We start from the raw sequence: 19,358 nt of genomic DNA, 5'->3' as shown, positions 1-19,358 counted from the left end.
TGAGAAGACCGTGTATCCATTGTCGGAAAAGCCCATTTGGTTCACTAATGCCCTTAAGGGACGGAAATCTGTCATCCTTACCTGGTCTAGACTACATGTGACTCCAGACACACAGGCGAAAGTGAGTACAGCAGATGCTGGAGATCAGTCAAGGTTAGAGTAGTGCTGGAAAAGCACGGCAGGTCAGGCAGTATCCGAGGAGCAGGAAAATCATTGTTTCGGGCAAAAGCCCAATTCCTGATGAAGGGCTTTTGCCTGATATGTCGATTTTCCTGCTCTTCAGATGCTGCCTAACCTGCTGTGCTTTTCCAGCACCACTCTAATCTTGATTCCAGACACACAGCAATACGGTTGACAATTAACAGCCCTCTGGGCAATTAGGGATGGGCAATAAATGCTGCCAAGGCAGTGATTTCCCATGAATTAATTTTAATTAACTCCATGAGCCCCTAACATTTTGTGTGGAACCTTATTAAAGCCTTTTGAAACTCCCTGTTAAGTACACCTCGTGGATCTCTTTGCACAACCGGTTACATCTTTGAAAACCTGCAGGACATTTGTCAGGCAGCCTTTCGCTTTTGTAAAACCATATTAATTTGATCTAATTACCTGAAGTTTGCCGAAGTGTATCAGTAAGAGTTCCTCAAGAGTAGATTCCAGCAATTCCCCAATGACTGATTTCAGGCTAATAATTCCTTTGTTTCCCCTCACCTGCATCCCTTGAATCATTGAGTCACACAGCACAGAGACAGACCCTTCGGTCCAACCAGTCCATGCCAACCATGATCTCAAACTCAACCTTGAAAGTTGCCACCCAGGTTGACAGGGTTGTTAAGGAGGCATACAGTGTTTTAGCTTTTATTAATAGAGGGATCGAGTTCCGGAACCATGAGGTTATGCTACAGCTGTACAAAACTCTGGTGCAGCTGTGCTTGGAGTATTGTGTACAGTTCTGGTCACCACATTATAAGAAGGATGTGGAAGCTTTGGAAAGGGTGCAGAGGAGATTTACTAGGATGTTGCCTGGTATGGAGGGAAGGTCTTACGAGGAAAGGCTGAGGGACTTGAGGCTGTTTTTGTTGGAGAGAAGAAGGTTGAGAGGTGACTTAATAGAAACATATAAGATAATCAGAGGGTTAGATAGGGTGGACAGGGAGAGCCTTTTTCCAAGTACGGTGACGGCGAGCACGAGGGGGCATAGCTTTAAATTGAGTGGTGATAGATATAGGACAGATGTCAGAGGTAGTTTCTTTACACAGAGAGTAGTACGGGAATGGAATGTTTTGCCTGCAACAGTAGTAGATTCGCCAACTTTAAGTACATTTAATTCGTCTTTGGACAAGCGTATGGACGTACGTGGAATAGTGTAGGTTAGATGGGCTTCAGATTGGTATGACAGGTCGGCACAATATCGAGGGCCGAAGGGCCTGTACTGCGCTGTAATGTTCTATGTTCTATGTTCGATGTAGTCCCACCTGTCTGATCCTGGCTGACATCCCTCCAAGCATTTCTTACTCATGTACTTATCTAAATATCTTTAAACATTGTGAACGTATCTGCATCCACCACTTCCTCAGGAAGTTTATTCCACACGAACCACTCTCTGTGTGCTGGGACCATTCCCAAAACTAGGGAGGGAGTTACCCTCTGTTTCGGTTTTGTCACTTGCCTCTTTTACAGTGAAGATAGACACATGAAATTTGTTCAATACAGAATCACAAAAGTGTTGTGGAACAGAAGGAGGCCATTCAGCCCATCATGTCCTCAAAATAAACATCACAACTCAGTGCCCTTCCCCACACCCTTGCACATTGTTCCCATTTCAACATCATTGCCATTTCCTGAGTTCCTCCGTTCAGTCACTTTTTTTGGCATCAAAGATGTATGAGAAAGCTCGGCAAAGATGCCAAGTCACAGAGAGATTCCTGGAAAAATTCCTGTAATCAGGTCAGAAGCCAGTTGCATTTTGACAAATCCTGTTTCCTTGCATTCGCAATGCAGAGGGTTGTTTTACTGAGGGCATAATGGGAATGGAGGGAACAGACAAGGAAAGATCTGCATTTTTATAGCGACTCTCATCAATTGAAGACATTCTTCAGTCCTTTACAGCTAATGGAGGGTACATTGAAAGCACAGGCACAGCTTATCAAGCAGGAAATGCAACATGTCATTCTGTGCACAGCAAGCTCCCACAGACAGCTCTCTGATATTGATCAGATCAGCTGTTTTCATGATGTTAAGTGTTGAGGAATAAATGGTGATCATCAAAAAATACCACGGGACCTTCTGAGAGAATGAACAAGCTTGATCTGAGGGATGGTGCTTCTGAGGATGTACCATTTTCAGACTTAGAGAGGCTTTTTCTTCCTGCCAACCAACAAGTGTGTGTGTGTGTGAGAGAGAGAGAGAGACTGTGTGTGTGTGTGTGTGTGGGTATGTGTGTGTGTGTCTGGGTGTGTGTGTGTGTATGTGTGTATGTGTGTGTGTGTGTGTGTGTGTGTGAGAGACAGAGAGATTGTGTGTGTGTGGGTATGTGTGTGTGTATCTGGGTGTGTGTGTGTGCGTGTGAGAGTGTGTGTGTGTATGTGTGTGTGTGTCTGTATGTGTGGGTGTGTGTGTCTGTCTGCGTGTGGGTGTGTGTGTGTGTGGGTGTGTGTGTGTCTGTGTGTGTGGGTGTGTGTGGGTGTGTGTCTGTGTGTGTGTGTGTGTGTGAGTGGGTGAGTGTGAGAGAGAGTGTGTGTGGGTGTGTGGGTGTGGGTGTGTGTTTGTGTGTGGGTGTTTGTGTGTGTATATGTGTGTGTGTGTCTGTGTGTGTGTGAGTGTATGTGTGTGTGTGTCTGTGTGTGTGGGTGTGTGTCTGTATGTGTGTACATGTGTGTGTGTATGTGTGTGTGTCTGTGTGTGTGTGGGTGGGTGTGTGCGTGGGTGTGTGGGGGGGTATGTGTGGGTGTGGGTGTGTGTGTGGGTGTGTGTGGGTGTGTATGTGTGAGTGTGTGTGTGTGTGGATCTGTGTGTGTGTGTGTGGGTGTGTGTGTCTGTGTGTGTGTGGGTGTGTGTGTGGGTGTGTGTGTGTGTGGGGGTGCGTGTGTGTGTGGATGTGTGTGTGTGTAATTGTGTGTGTGTGTGCGCGCGTGTGTGTGTGTGGGTGTGTGTGTGTGTGAGTGTGGGTTGTGTCTGTAAATGTGTGTGTGAATCTGTGTTCATGTGTCTGTATGTGTGTGACCGTCTGTGTCTGTGTGAGTGAGTAAGTGTGTGTGTGTATCTGTGTGAGAGTGAGTGAGTGTGTGTGAGAGATGAGAATGTGAGGCTCGGGATAGGGTTGAGGGGCAGTCGTATAAGATGCTGTAAAAATTGCCATTTCAAAGTCAATTCCCCGATAGTAATCCTGTGGAATCTTGTTTATGCTTTCACTGGATGGATAGAATAGTGGCTTCGAATCAGAGACCATGGGATGGGAAAAGCAGGTCAGTATCAAACAATCACGAGCACGCTCACATGGGCTAAAGGTCTCTACACAAGGCTTCACTAGCCTCCTGTTGGACCTGAGCGTATTTCATCCCACTGTGAATTAGATTGAATGTCCTGAGTATTCTGCACTGCCATGCCTTATTTCAGGCAACCAAAGACAAAAACAATTAACAAGGTAACACGGTCTCCAATTCTGGCTGTATGTATCTGTGGAGGTGACATCAAGTCAGCTTTGACCTCTATGTTTGGTTAAGCTGCCTGTTTTCCTTATCACCATTGTCTTTAGTAACTAATAGAATAATTAATTGATAGAGACAGGTTAATCCGAGAGAGTAGACAACTGAACAATGCAAGAAATAAAAGCATTAAAATATCAAACAGAGCCTCATCATTTTAAGAGGATCATATTCTCTTCATTTTCTGTTTTGACTTAATTTGTTCCTAGCCTGAGCAACTATTCTCTTAAAGAACTAGTATGTGGTTTACAATGAAAACTGCATTCCTTTAGTGCACAGAAGCAATGAAAGTATCCAGTGTGGCTGACAAAAGAAAAATCAAGGATTGTATTAGACCAAAGGAAAAGGCATATAAAGTTGTAAAGTAAAATGGTAAACCTGAGGATTGTGGAGAATTTTAGAATTCTGCAAATGAAGGCCAAGGAACAGATGAAGAAAAGGGAAATAAATTATGAGAGTCAAGTAGTGACAAATATAAAAAATAAACTGTAAAATTACTATAGAAAAGTAGAATTAGCAAAGATACATGATTACAAGCAGAGGCAGGAGATTTTATCATGGGGGATAAATACTTGGCAGAGAGAAATTAGACAAAATATGTTATGTTTGTCTCCACAGTAGGGACCTTGGGACTAGTGAAAATGGGGAACTGCACCTAGAGTGCTGAGTGACCTGGCTGTAGAGTTAAAGGTGGTCATCCCTCACAATTCTGTAGACTCTGGAATGATCCTGGCCAAAAGGAACTTCACTATTTAAGCAAGGAATGAGTGAGGAAACCTTGGGGATTCAGAGGCGTAACAGAATGACAGTCACCACTGAAGCCCAAAGATACAAAATCAAGGACTGTCTCCTTATCTCATTGACTCATTTCAATGTTTCTGCAGGCTTGCATTCTGCTTCTTAACAATGGGACCAAAGGGGCAACTTTTTCACACAGAGGTTTGTGCGTGTGTGGAATGATCTTCCAGAGGAAGTGGTGGAGGCTGGTACAATTGCAACACTTAAAAGGCATCTGGTTGGGTATATGAATAGGAAGGGGTTAGAGGGATATTGTCCAAATGCTGGCAAATGGGACTAGATTAGGTTAGGATACGAGGTCGGCATGCACACGTTGGGCTGAAGGGTCTGTTTCTGTGCTATACAGCTCCATGACTCTTTAACAAAATAAAATGGGCCAGGGAAATATTGGAGTCCCAGGTAATTGAAAAGTCAAGTTAAATTGATTTTTAAAAAAACCCTCTTTTTACATGACTCACTTTAACATGAACAGCCAGAGAAATGGTTGCACTGAACAGTGGGAGAAAAACAAATCATTTTCCATGGAGGAGAAGCTGGTTGATGCAGCCATTTACCAGCTGCGTGCTCCTGTTAAACTGTGCTTGTTCTCATTCATGTCAAGTGGCACAGATGAAAGCATCTGTCACGCCTTCAATAACACACCTGCTGTGCATTGTGAGGCTATGCAAGTCAACTCAACCCTGGACAATGCTGCCTCTCAGACACCACTTCCTGAACTCCCCAGCGGCTCTTTGTTACAAACTCTTGTAACCTTACAGCACAGCCAGAGACCACTCGGCCCTCTGTGCCTGGTAAAAACAATGACTGCAGAGGCTGGAAACCAGATTCTGGATTAGTGGTGCTGGAAAAGCACAGCAGTTCAGGCAGCATCCGAGGAGCAGTAAAATCGACGTTTCGGGCAAAAGCCCTTCATCAGGAATAAAGGCAGTGAGCCTGAAGGGTGGAGAGATAAGTGAGAGGAAGGTGGGGGTGGGGAGAAAGAAGCATAGAGTACAATAGGTGAGTGGGGGAGGGGATGAAGGTGATAGGTCAAGGAGGAGAGGGTGGAGTGGATAGGTGGAAAAGAAGATAGGCAGGTAGGACAAGTCATGGGGACAGTGCTGAGCTGGAAGTTTGGAACTAGGGTGAGGTGGGGGAAGGGGAAATGAGGAAACTGTTGAATTCCACATTGATGCCCTGAGGTTGAAGTGTTCCGAGGCAGAAGATGAGGCGTTCTTCCTCCAGACGTCTGGTGGTGAGGGAGCGGCGGTGAAGGAGGCCCAGGACCTCCATGTCCTCGGCAGAGTGGGAGGGGGAGTTGAAATGTTGGGCCACGGGGCGGTGTGGTTGATTGGTGTGAGTGTCCTGGAGATGTTCCCTAAAGCGCTCTGCTAGGAGGCGCCCAGTCTCCCCAATGTAGAGGAGACCGCATTGGGAGCAATGGATACAATAAATGATATTGGTGGATGTACAGGTCAAACTTTGATGGATGTGGAAGGCTCCTTTAAGGCCTTGGATAGAGGTGAGGGAGGAGGTGTGGGCACAGGTTTTACAGTTCCTGCGGTGGCAGGGGATGGGAGGGTGGTTTGTAGGGGTGCGTGGACCTGACCAGGTAGTCATGGAGGGAACGGTCTTTGCAGAAGGCGGAAAGGGGTGGGGAGGGAAATATATCCCTGGTGGTGGGGTCTGTTTGGAGGTGTCGGAAATGTCGATGGATGATTTGGTTTATGCGAAGGTTTGTAGGGTGGAAGGTGAGCACCAGGGGCGTTCTGTCCTTGTTATGGTTGGAGGGGTGGGGTCTGAGGGCAGAGGTGCGGGATGTAGACGAGATGCGTTGGAGGGCATCTCTAACCACGTGGGAAGGGAAATTGCGTTCTCTAAAGAAGGAGGCCATATGGTGTGTTCTGTGGTGGAACTGGTCCTCCTGGGAGCAGATATGGCACAGGCGGAGGAATTGAGAGTACGGGATGGCATTTTTGCAGGAGGTAGGGTGGGAAGAGGTGTAATCCAAGTAGCTGTGGGAGTGGGTGGGTTTGTAAAAAATGTCAGTGTCAAGTCATTCGTCATTAATGGAGATGGAGAGGTCCAGGAAGGGGAGGGAGGTGTCAGAGATAGTCCAGGTAAATTTAAGGTCAGGGTGGAATGTGTTGGTGAAGTTGATGAACTGCTCAACCTCCTCACGGGAGCACAAGGTGGTGCCAATGCAGTCATCAATGTAACGGAGGACGAGATGGGGAGTAGCGCCAGTGTAACTACAGAAGATGGACTGTTCTACGTAGCCAACAAAGAGACAGGCATAGCTGGGACCCATACGGGTGCCCATGGCTACCCCTTTGGTCCTCTGTGCCTGTGCTGGCCCTTTAAAAGTGCTATTCAATTTGTCCTACCCGCTCCCACCCACCCCCTGACTCATTTCCCATTCAAACACTTTATTTCCCAAAGTTGTTAGCAAATCTGCACTGAATGATTTGTCTTGGCCTCACCTCTGGCTATAATATATCGATGTCCTCTGATTGCTACCCCCTTCCTCACTGCTGATATTCTCCATGACATTCAATGGTGTTACCATCACTGACACTCTAACTACCAGCACCCTGGAGACAGCATTGACCAGAAATGCAATTTGCTATTCCCCTTCACATTCAATGGTGTTACCATCACTGGATTCCCCTATGATCAAATCCTGGAGGGTTACCATTGATCAGAAACTCAATGGACTCACCACATAAACACAGTGACTACAAGAGCAGGTCAGAGGCTAAGAATCTTGCAGTGAGTAACCCACCTCCTGACTCCCCAAAGCCTGTCCACCATCTCCAAGGCACAAGTCAGGAATGTGATGGAATACTCCATGCTTGCCTGGATGGGAGCAGTCCCAACAACACTCAAGAAGCTTGACACCATCCAGGACAAAGCAGCCCGCTTAATTGGCACCACATCCACAAACATCCACTCTCTCCACCATCGATGTCCAGCAACAGCAATATACACTATCTATGATGCACTGCAGAATTTCACCAAAGATCTTCAGACACCACTTTCCAAATCGACGACTAGTTCCATCTAGAATGACAAGGGCAGCAGATACATGGGAACACCACGAGCTCCAAATCCCCCTCCAAGCCTGCACCATCCTGACTTGGAAAAATATCACTGTTCTTTCGCTGTCACTGGGTCAAGGTCCTGGAATTCCCTCCCTAAGGTCAATGTGGGTCAACCCACAGCACGTGGACTGCAGCAGTTCAAGAAGGCAGCTCACCCCCACCTTCTCAAGGGGCAACTAGAGACGGGCAATAAGTGCTGGACCAATCTCCAAAGCCCACATCTCAAGAATAATTTAAAATCTCTGAACGCTTCAAACCCTTAAATGCCTTTATTAAATCCCCTCAGCTTCTTCTCCAGAGAACATCTTCAATTCTGAACAAATCACTGCCTGATGGCTTGTGGCAGAGCAGAGAGAGGAGTCAGACCCAGAGTGACACAGGCAACAGGGGCAAATCCAACCCCACAATGTCAGTGTTACCCTGAACAACACCCGAGTTGATCAGCGCCCCCTGTCAGTCAATCCTTAAAAAAGACGTGAGGGGCAACTTTTTTTACACGGAGAGTGGTGCGTAAATGGAATGACCTTCCAGTGGATGCTGGCACAGTTACATTTAAAAGACATTAAGGCATTTAAAAGACATGCGTAAGAAATGTTTGGAGGGATATGGGCCAAGTGCAGACAGGTGGGACTAGTTTAGTTTGGGATTACGGTCGGCATGGACTGGTTGGACTGAAGGGTCTGTTTCAGTGCTGTTTGACTCTATGACAAATAGATATGGACCCAAATGTTAAGAATTTAAGAGTAGAAGTAGGCCATTCAGCCCATCCTATCTGCTCTGCCATTCAATGATATCATGTCTGATCTGATTATCCTCACCTCCATTTTCTTGCCTTTTCCCCATACCCTTTGATTCTCTTCCTAATGTAACCGTGAGGGATAGCAAAACTTCGGCAGAGGCCAATCAGCCTGGTCCAGAACCAGGGCCTGGGGCGGGAGACCTTCCCTGATAGTTCGTGAACCCAGGGAAGTGGCTGCTTAGCTCCTGTGGCTGGCTAGTTAGGGTGTGGTTTCAGAACAAGCGAACTGGCTGAATCCACTTCCCATTCTGACTGGCGCAGACCTACCCCCTTTGCTTGTTCACGCTTGCTTTGGAGTTGTGCCCAGCTGTCTCTAAGAGCGCAAATTTCCTGGAATGGAGCCAAACCCTTACCTAGACACAGGGAGGACGTCCCTGAATCACTAGTCTTTGCATTCAACCGAAAATACAGTCAGCTGGGAGCGAGAGAAATGATGAATAACTCAGTCATAACAGTGCGGCTGTTTCTAATTACCAACAAATTCAATTACCCTTCCAATAGTCTGTCAATTGACAATAATCTCCCTTTAAAAATTAATCTCCACTCAAACAAATATTTGAGTATATGACCTGCACACAATATACAAGGCTATGCCGCAGCCGTTTATAGTGACTCCGCTATTGTGGTGCTTTCATTGTCAGAACCCAGCTGCCGACCCCAGCAAGGGCCGGGGTGCTGTGCAAATATTTGCCTGATGGCGAATACCTGCCAACTCATTGTTCCCCAGTCAACCGGCTGCCTGTCAGTTTCAGGTCAACTTGCTGGAGTCTCAGACTGAGCAGCCGACTGGGAGATCAAGCTCCTGGCCTGTGGACGTTCAGGCTGGCTGTGGGACTGTCGGATAAATGGGACTGAAGGGGATAGAGAAAAGCAGGAGGGTTGCAGGAAGCAAGGAAGACGTCAAAAGGCCCACCTGGAAAAACACACAGAGTTCCAGCATAAACCAACTTCGACAATGGGATCACAGGCCGCTCAGCATAGAATGGCTTCAGTCGAGACTGTGGTGCTGGAAAAGCGCAGCAGGTCAGGCAGCATCCGAGGTTACTGCCTGACCTGCTGTGCTTTTCCAGCACCACACTCTCGACTCTAATGTCCAGCATCTGCAGTCCTCACTTTCGCCTAGAATGGCTTCAGCGCAGGCAGAGTCTAGATTAGAGTGGTGCTGGAAAAGCACAGCAGTTCAGGCAGCATCCGAGGAGCAGTATCTAGACTCTGGTTTCCAGCATCTGCAGTCATTGTTTTTACCTCAGCACAGACAGAGGCCATTTGGCCCATCACACCTGTGCCAGCCCTCTACAAGAGCTACTCAGCTCGTCTCACTACCTCGCTTTGGTCCTGTAGCCCTTTTCCCTTCAGGCACTTACCCATTTCCCTTTAAAAACGATGGTAATGTCACTCCAGAGCCTCAGGCTGGAGACGTAAATTCAAATCCCAGATTGCACAAGTTGAATTTCAGTTTATAATTAAAAGCTAGATAAGTGGTGACTGTCAGGTGGGATAAAAAAAAAACACCCATCCGGCATGTTTTAGGGAAGGAACTCTGCAGTCCTTACTCGGTCTGGCCGACATGTGACTCCAGACTCACAGCAATTTGGTTGAGTCTTAACTGCTCTCTGGGCATTTAGGAACGGACAATAAATCAGCTGAGGAAGGGTCTCTGGACCGGAAACGTTCACCCTGATTTTACTTCACCGATGCTGCCAGATCAGCTGAGTGTTTCCAGCAACCTCCATTTTTGTTTCTGATTTACAGCATCTGCAGTTCTTTTGGTTTTCCTCTGGATTGTTAGTCTGACCCCTGCAACTCCGAATGCAATGAGAAAACACTGGGGAATAGAAACTGTTCATCGACAGTGTCTTTGTGGTCCTGTCACCAGATGGCAGGAGCTGCTGAAGAGTCAAATTAATTAACCTCTACTAATTAATCTTCCACGGAGCCGGGCAGGAGGTGAAGGTATGAGCTTCAGAGACCCAGAACCCAAAGTCCCCTTCTTTCTCCCACCTGAAGAAATCGAAGAGCCCCAGTCAAGAAAGGGCCATGTTCTTACCTCCTCGTTGACTGCCACTTCCGTGAAGGTGCTTTGTTCCTCCTCTTCGACAAACTCTAACTCCGGTTCAATAACTGCTATGGGCACGCCGTCGGCCATTTTGAAGTAATTGGCCATGGATTCGTTCATCCTGCCCATGGCCGTGCTGTTATTCCCAATACCACTGGCTGTCCCATTCCCGTCCTTGTACTCCGACTCTTTCCCTTTCTCAGTGCCTGTGTGATTGAAGACATAGGTTGGGAGCTCCATCATGGCCTTCCCCTCCACTGAGGGCTCAGCCCCCTTGCAGAAGCTCTGGAAGGATTCGCCGATGGCCCTCTTTAGGTACCTGATGCCGCGATGGATGCGGGCCAAGGCAATCTGGAGATTGTTCATCTCCCCGTCCTCGTCTGGAGAGCTGAGGTTGTCTGCACTGAAGGAGCTCAGGAGCAAGGCAAGGAAGAGGTTGAGTACCTGGAAAAACGAGCAAAAGTTATTGGCGTCTTCTCTTATTCTCAAATTATACCAGCAGTTTGCAGCTGGAAACTTTCTGCAGAACTTACACTTGCGATGTCAAGGCAAACAAGGCTGTTGGCCTAGTGCTGGGAAAATGGCAGTAGGTGCTTGTTTTTCACCAGCATTGACTTGACGGGCTGAACAGCCTTTTTCTGTACTGTGGACCTCTATGCCTCTATTACATCAAATTGATAGTACAGCGTGTGACCTTTTGGCCCAACTGGTCCATGCTGGCCAGTTTATGCCCCACATAAACCTCTGCCCAATCCTCCTTCACTTCCCTCTACCTGAATATCCTTCTGTTTATGACGTTACATTATATTCTATAGAAAGGATGGGATTGCACTAGAGGGGGTGCAGAGGAGGTTCACCAGATGTTGCCTGGGATGGAGTGAGTTGGCTCTGAGGAGAGACTGGATAGCCTTGGGGCTGTTTACCTCAGAGCAGAGGAGGGAAGTGGGAGGGACCTGATTGAGGTGCGTAAAGTTCTGAGGGGCATAGTTACAGTAGACAGGATAAAGTCTTTCCCTTTAGTAGAGGGATCAATACAAAGGTAAGGACCAATGTTTAGATGGGATTTGAGGAAAATGCTTTTCATCCAGAGGCTGGTGGGTGTCTGGAACTCAGTGCGTGCAAGTGTTGGTAGAGGTGAGAACAATTATCAAGTATTTAGATGAACACTTGAAAATCATAGCATGCAAGGCGAGAGGCCAAGTGCTGGGAAATGGGATGATAGTAGCTTGATGACCGGTCAGGACATAATGGGCCGAAAGACCTCTATAACTCTCCTTTCTTTCACATGTTTATCCAACCGTCCTTAAAAGCCCTGTTCTATTCAGCTTGGCTACACCCTGTGGACACCTTTCACACTTCCATTGTTCTTCTGGTCTCTCTTGGTTTCATAGAATCCCGACAGTGTGGAAGCAGGCCATTCAGCCCATCAACTCCACAATGACCCTCGGAAGAGGGTCCCACTCAGACACACCCTTCCAATCCCTGTGTTCGAGAAAATCTCCTCAAAAATAATTTCTGACGTATTTACCTCATTCCTTGAATAAGGAGACTAAAAGTGCACATAGATGTGATGTCAATAATGTCCTGTATAACTGAAGCATACCATCTTTATTTTTATATTCAATTTCTCTTGTAATAAAAGATAGTGTTCTATGAGCTTCTTAATCATTCATATGGCTACAACATTTAGATCCCTTTGTCTCCTGGAATTCTGCAGTCTTTCACTGTTTAACCAATGATCTGTTTTTTGAATCTTCTTGACAAAGTGAGTAACTCCATATTTTCCCACGTGGACCTCTATCTGTCTGAATTCACTCAGTCATTTAACCTATCTATATCAATTTGCATCCTTGTTATCTCATCTTTCATTTAGAGCTATGTGCTTGTCCTTCCCTCCCATCAAGGCAGGCAAAAGTGAAGACTGCAGATGCTGGAAACCAGAGTTTAGATTAGAGTGGTGCTGGAAAAGCACAGCAGGTCAGGCAGCATCCGAGGTGCAGGAAGATCAATGTTTTGGGCAAAAGCCCTTCATCGGGAATAGAGGCAGGGAGCCTCCAGAGTGGAGAGATAAATGGGGGTGGGAGGTGGGGCGTGGGGCTGGGGAGAAGGTAGCAAGGAGTACAACAGGTGAATGGGGGTGGGGATGGAGGTGACAGGTCAGAGGGGAGAGCGAAGTGGATAGGTGGGAAGGGAGATTGGCAGGTAGGACAGGTCATGAGGACAGCGCTGAGCTGGAAGGTTGGAACTGGGGTAAGGTGGGGGGAGGGGAAATGAGGAAACTGGTGACCAGGGGGTTGCAGTGAGAGAGAGAGACTCTCTGAGATTCTTGTGGAGAGAGGAGGAGAACTTCTTCAAGGTAGGCATAACTTGCAACAGGATTCGTCGTAGGGTTAAAATCCCTCCCATCAGTCATCAAAACGTTAAGGCCTAACACAGGCCTCTGTGAGACTCCAGATGCTACATCCTGCCAATCGGAAAAACACCCATTTATGAATACTCTATCTTCTGCCAGCCAGCCAATCTTCTGCCTGTACCATTTTTTACTCAAACACCCTGAGCTCCGACTTTGTGCAGTAACCTTTTATGTGAAACCTTGGCAAATACCTTCTGGAAATCCAAGGCCCATCCCCCTTACCCACAGCACATGTTACACTTTCAAAGAATATCGATAAGTTGGTTAAGCATGACCTTTCGTTCACAAAAAGCGTGCTGACCCTTTTGGAATCTCTCTCTCATTTACCATCTCTGTTAAGATCCAGGAATAAAGTTCATCAGCACCAAGGTATTTGCCAACCTGCAGCCCCAGCAGTTTGCTCAATACTACTTCCTTCTTGATTATAATTTGGTCAAGTTCCTTGCTTCCTTCAACCTGCTGAATTGCTGCTATTTTTGAGGTTTTTTTTGTATCCTCCATTGTAAAGACAGAAGCAAAATATTTCTTTATTACAAGCACCATTTCTTTATGATCCACTAGTAGCATCCCATTCTCACCCTAAAGAACCAACACTCACTTTACTTCCTCTTCATGTATCTATAGAAACTCTTACTATCTGTTGTTACATTTCTAGCTTCCCCTCATACTCTCAATTATTAGTTCTGATTAACATTTTAGTAAGTCACTTTGTATTCTGACCAGTTATTTAACTTCTTTAGGGAAACACAAATGAGGGTCCACCCCTTGGAATTTCTCTTTATTGTAGGAATAAAATATCTCAACTGCATTAAAGGTGCTACGTAAGGTTGTTGTTGGAACCAACACGCCACTATGGGTAGGTAAACCTTGGCTCAAGGTAAACAGGACAAGAAGACTGAGGAGGTCACGGGTTCAAAGTAGCTAAAGGAAGGACGTTGTGAAACTTGAAAGGGTTCGGAAAAGATTTACAAGGATGTTGCCAGGGTTTGAGCTCTCGAGACAGGGTGAATAGGCTGGGGGCTGGTTTCCCTGGAGCATCAGAAGCTGAGGGGTGACCTTATAGAGGTCTACAAAATCATGATGGGCATGAATAGGGTGAACAGCAAAGGTCATTTTTCCCAGGGTAGGGGAGTCCAAAACTAGAGGGCATAGGTTTAAGGTGAAAGGGGCAAGATTTAAAAGGGACCTAAGGGGCAACTTTTCACACAGAGGGTGGTGCATGTATGGAATGAGATGCCAGAGGAAGTGGTGGAGGCTGGTACAATTACAACAGTTAAAAGGCATCTGGATTGGTATATGGATAGGAAGGGTTTAGAGGGATATGGCAAGGGCTGGCAAATGGATTAATTTAGGATGTCTGGTTGGCATAGCCAAGTTGGACCGAAGGTTCTGTTTCTGTGCTGTATATGTCTATGGCTAATAGTAAAGAGTAGATTTGAGCTTGCTGACAAGAACAGCACTTAATCCATGAAATGATGACTCTAATTAAAAACCAACAGGATGGTACAATAAGCCAGGTTGTGGGCTGTATGTTATAGATGACTGAATGAAGATGGAATGACTCCTTCCTAATTATCTTGGGAAAGCACCAATTACTCCCCATTAAAGCTTTAGTCTCTGCACTGACAGTCAGTGAAATTATATCAAGAGTAAAACATTCATCAGTTCATTGCACACAGTTTCTTGTAATCGCTGACTGGACATGGCTGACCGTGCCTTAACCCAACATACAGGGTGCACCTTCCATCACCCTCTATCCCCTGTTTGCTCTTCAGTCAGTGCTTTATCAAGTGTCTGCCTTCAGCTACCTGCCCCCTGTCTGTTATTCTGCTTGGAAGTCTCATTGATTGATGTGGTGGGGGGAGGGGGGAGGGAATTGGTCGCAGCTTGTGGGCCATGATGAAAATCAACTACAAGAAGCATCTTCAAGACGTTGATCAGTCAAGCTCCTGGTAAAAACACTTCTGGTAGGAACAAGGGAAATGATTAAAAAACACCAAGGGAAAGAATTCCCACACAGAACTGTTCAGTAACAGCTGCCAGTCTTGGGATGCAGTTCTAGTATTCCCATCTCTGAGCGAGGAAGCCTGGATTAATGTCCCACTTACTCCAGATGTGTGTCCTGTCGGTTCAAAAATTGATGAATTCCTGCTATAGATATTGAGGTGCAACAGGCGAGAGACCCCACCTGAGGGGTGTTGATGTTGGTAATTATTTACTTCAAGCTGAGGGTGGGAGTCCTGGGGGGTTGAGAAGGGGTGGGAATGATCAGTCTCCAGTTTGTGCTGGTTTAAGAGTCCTCTGGATTGTTCTGAGACTGGGACATGTTTCACTGGAGCATAGGAGGTTGAGGTGTGACCTTGTTGGGGTTTATGTAATCGCGAGGGGTAGCGTTAAGGTGAATGGTAGGTGTCTTTTCCTGAGGGCTGGAGATTTCAAGGCCAGGGCTGGGCATATTTTTAAGGTGAGAGGGGAAAGATTTAAAAAAGGACATGAGGGGAACCTTTTTACACAGAATGTGGTTTGTGTGTGGGATGAATGTCCAGAGGAAGTGATGGATGCGGGTACAGTGACAATGTTTAAAAGACCTTTGGATAAGTATATGAATAAGAAATCTTTGGAGGGATATGTGCCAAGTGCAGGCAGGTGGGACTGATTTAGTCTGGGATTATGTTCGGCAGGGACTGATCGGATCAAATGGTCTGTCGAATGACTCTATGATGCTGATAGAAATGGTTTGCTTAAATACATTACAAAGCAGGTATGGGTGACAAAAGACAAAAAGTCCCTTGGCCTGCTCTGACCTTAGATTTCCAGAATGCAAACTTCCCCCTCCTTGCGAGATTACTCTTTGTCTGTCTGAACAGGGAGGCGAAGTTGACATCTTATATCCCCTCATACATGGTCCAAACTCAGCCAATGAGCAGGTGGGAAGGCTGGGTGAGGACTGGTTGCACGCCCACACTGCCCGGCCTTCCCCAGCCTCTTTCCTGCCAGGAGCTTTAATTACTGCCGTGTACACACACCAGAGATGCTTACACACCTTGAGACATGCAACAAAACAAAAGGAGAGATGTTAAACTGACCACTTTCTACAGTTTAATATCCTCTTAGTGCTCTTCTCTGTGCCCCCACATTTAGCCTCAATTGTTTCTTCAGGTAGAGAATTCCTCAGGCACACTGGGTGAAGAAACTTCAGCTCTGTTCAGTCCTAATGGGCCTGAACATTACCCCTAGTCCTGGACTCCCTGGTGATTAGGAACATCCTTCTTGTCTTTACTCTGTCTGGCCCTGGTAGAACGTAGAGGTTTCTGTGAGATTCCAACCCTCATTCTCCTAAAGTCCTTTGAATATTGAACTAACCGATCCAGTGTCTCTTCAGTCCTGCCACCCCAGGTTCAGAAATCTGGCTCAGAGAAGGAAGGAGGGCCCACGGCCGCTGTGGTATGTTCCCTCACCTGACCTCCTTTTCTCTCACTCTCCCCAACTCAAAGATATGTCTCCCCCACTGGCCTCTCCCTGAAACACCGATGTGCCTTGTTCCAGAAGTTTCCTTAGGCCCCTGCTAACGCCCTGACTGACCACTCACCATCAAGGCTGAGCGCTCTGCACTGGCCAACGCTGGGCATTTGTGGGTGGTCATCCAAGCAAGGTCCAAAACCTCCTGTGCCACACGCCCGATGGGTGGTCCAGGTGCCTATTGGTCAGTCCAGACCCTCCACCTCTCAACACGCACCAAGAGTTAATACCAGTCCGACAGGCTGCCTCACTCCTGCCTCTGCATTACTTGCGATATTATGATTGGCTAGCTTAAGGCAAAACCAAGGTAGCACGGAAAGAAAAGCCCTTGCATTTATGTAGCGCCTTTTCACCCGATCAAAGCCTCCAGGTGCATCTCACAAGGGGTGATCGCAAGCCCCACGTTGGCAGGTGAAAATAGAAAGCAGGTTGGAGCAGTAAGTTCTGAGGGACATCGAGGAGGAGGAGGACAGAGAGATTCAGTGTGGGGCATCTCCAGAGACTTGGCTCCATGTAGCTGAAAACCTGCGGCCATCCTATGCAAACCGGGGAAGCTTGGGGGACTGGAGTTGTAAGAGGGCAGATACTCTGGAGGCCTAGATGCAAATACAACATCACAATATTGTTGTGGAGCTGAAAGAGACCATTCGGCCCATCGTGCCTACTCTAGTTCTATTGCCTCATGCCAATCTCCTGCCGCGTACCAATCTCCTCCCTTTCCCCCATATCCCTGTGTGCCATTTTACCCAAATAACCATCTAACGGCACCTGTAATGCCTCAATTGAACCTGCCTCCACATTTCCAGGCAGCGCACCCCAGACCCCAATGGAATGGAAAGGTTTGTTTTCACATAGAATAGAAGAACCCCTACAGTGTGGAGACAGACCATTTGGCCCAACAAGTCCACACTGACCCCCTGAAGAGTAACCCAGCCAGACCCATTCCCCTCACTTATTACTTTTCATTTACCCCTAACCTACACATCCTTGAACACTATGGGTAATTTATCATGACCACCCACCTAACCTGCACATCTTTGGACTGTGGGAGGAAACCAGAGCACCCGGAGGAAACCCACGCAAACACGAGGAGAATGTGCAAACTCCAAACAGACAGTCGCCTGAGGCAGGAATCGAACCCAGGTCCCTGGTGCTGTGAGGCAGCAGTTTTATCCACCAAGCCTTCTCATTTTTGCTCCTTGAACATGCAGGAAGTGCTTCTCCCTGCCTAATCTATCGAGCCTGCTCAGAATCTCCACCAAATCTCCTCTCAGTTTCTCTCCAAGGAGAACAACCCCAGCTTCTTCAACCCATGGACGGTTTCATATTCCTGGAGCCATACTGGGGGTAAATCGCTTCTGTACCCTCTCTTAACGCATTCACATCCTTCCCATAATGCAACACCCATACCTGTACACAATGAAGGGCTTTTGCCCGAAACGTCGATTTCGAAGCTACTTGGATGCTGCCTGAACTGCTGTGCTCTTCCAGCACCACTAATCCAGAATCTGGTTTCCAGCATCTGCAGTCATTGTTTTTACCCTGTACACAATACTCCAGCTGAGGTGCTTATCCAAGTTCAACACTGACTCCATTCTCTGGCTCATATTAATAAAGCTGAGAAGACTGTATGCCAGAGCTGGGGGGTGTCAGAGGTCACGAGGGGGATTAAACACAAACGTATCGCAATGGATGTCCCCTGACTGAGTGCTGTTGGCCAAGGTGTGAATCAGAGAGCCACCACATGCTCAAGGCAACACAAGACAGCTGCAGCTTTGGTGAGTACTTGGCATGTTAGTTGTATTCCACGTGAATTTGCAACTGTCTGACCTTCCTTAATCTTTCAAGATCTTCATCTGACAATGAAGAGGAACAGAATCTGACATTTTTACAAAAGCAGCTCATTTGAAGTCGACAACGAAAAGGAAACATTAAATGTCCTTTTTGTGTTATTAATTAGTAGCCATGGAAATCCATTGCTCTCTATAGGTGTGGGTGAGCTTAGGTGAGTGACCAGAGATTTGTTCAGCTTTTAATTGATTTTATATTAATATAATTCACCCAAGGCATTACTGATGTTGGCATAAGACAGCCTGAGTAATTAAATCTTGTATTTTTTGGAAAATTTGGAGGATTTGTGAGAAGAATGTGCTTTATTAGATTAGATTAGATTCCATACAGTGTGGAAACAGGCCCTTCGGCCCAACAAGTCCACACCGACCCTCCAAACAGCAACCCACCCAGACCCATTGCCCTACATTTACCCCTGCACCTAACACTACGGGCAATTTAGCATGACCAATTCACCTAACCCACACATTTTTGGACTGTGGGAGGAAACCGGAGCACCCGGAGGGAACCCACGCAGACACGGGGAGAATGTGCAAACTCCACACAGTCAGTCGCCTGAGCCGGGAATTGAACCCGGGTCTCTGGGGCTGTGAGTGAATTAAACCACTTCCAGCTTCAATGTACGGAGAAAGATGCCAGGTGGTGTATTTGGTGAGGCAGGAATTCGCTCGCTGACAGCACTGTGGGTTTATCCGCAAACACGGACTGCAGTGGTACCATAAAGAGCTCACCACCACCTCCTGAATGGACAGATGAGAAGTGCTGGCCCAGCCAGTCACACCCACACCCCCTTGAGTGAATAATAAGAATAAACTGGGTCAGTATTTGGAGGAACCGCAGCCATCCAGTCAGTGATTTAAGAACCTAACACCTGAACTCTGTGACCCTGAACACTGCAGATTCGTTCTGTTTGTTCAAGAGTTTATAGGGCCCCACAAGCCTTCTATGCTTTTCAAAATGATGATGGCCGATCAACTATCACAATCTGTGCAAGAATCTAGAAGTCATCCATGGCTCAAAGAATTGCACATTTGCCTTGTGGAATCTTACAGTACAGAAGATGCCCTTCGTCCCATTGAGTCCGTGTTGACCTGTCTACACTCTCCCACACTAGACCCATAGCCTTGAATGTTAT

General features: G+C 46.9%; 1 protein-coding gene across 3 annotated transcripts in view; it reads right to left on the bottom strand.

The window, feature by feature from the left end:
- scn5lab (sodium channel, voltage gated, type V-like, alpha b) overlaps positions 1-19,358 on the bottom strand; it is a 501,419-nt gene that overhangs the window by 147,947 nt on the left and 334,114 nt on the right. For all 3 annotated transcript variants that reach the window (XM_072576302.1, XM_072576305.1, XM_072576304.1), the window contains exon 18: positions 10,432-10,884. In XM_072576302.1, coding sequence (XP_072432403.1) covers positions 10,432-10,884 — 453 coding nt within the window. The remainder of the gene's footprint in view (positions 1-10,431; positions 10,885-19,358) is intronic.

The sequence above is a fragment of the Chiloscyllium punctatum genome, chromosome 8 (genome assembly GCF_047496795.1).
Source record: "Chiloscyllium punctatum isolate Juve2018m chromosome 8, sChiPun1.3, whole genome shotgun sequence".
NCBI classification, from domain to species: Eukaryota; Metazoa; Chordata; class Chondrichthyes; order Orectolobiformes; family Hemiscylliidae; genus Chiloscyllium; species Chiloscyllium punctatum.
Note: the sequence above shows the minus strand (reverse complement) of the source record. Positions and strands in the feature narration are given on the sequence as shown.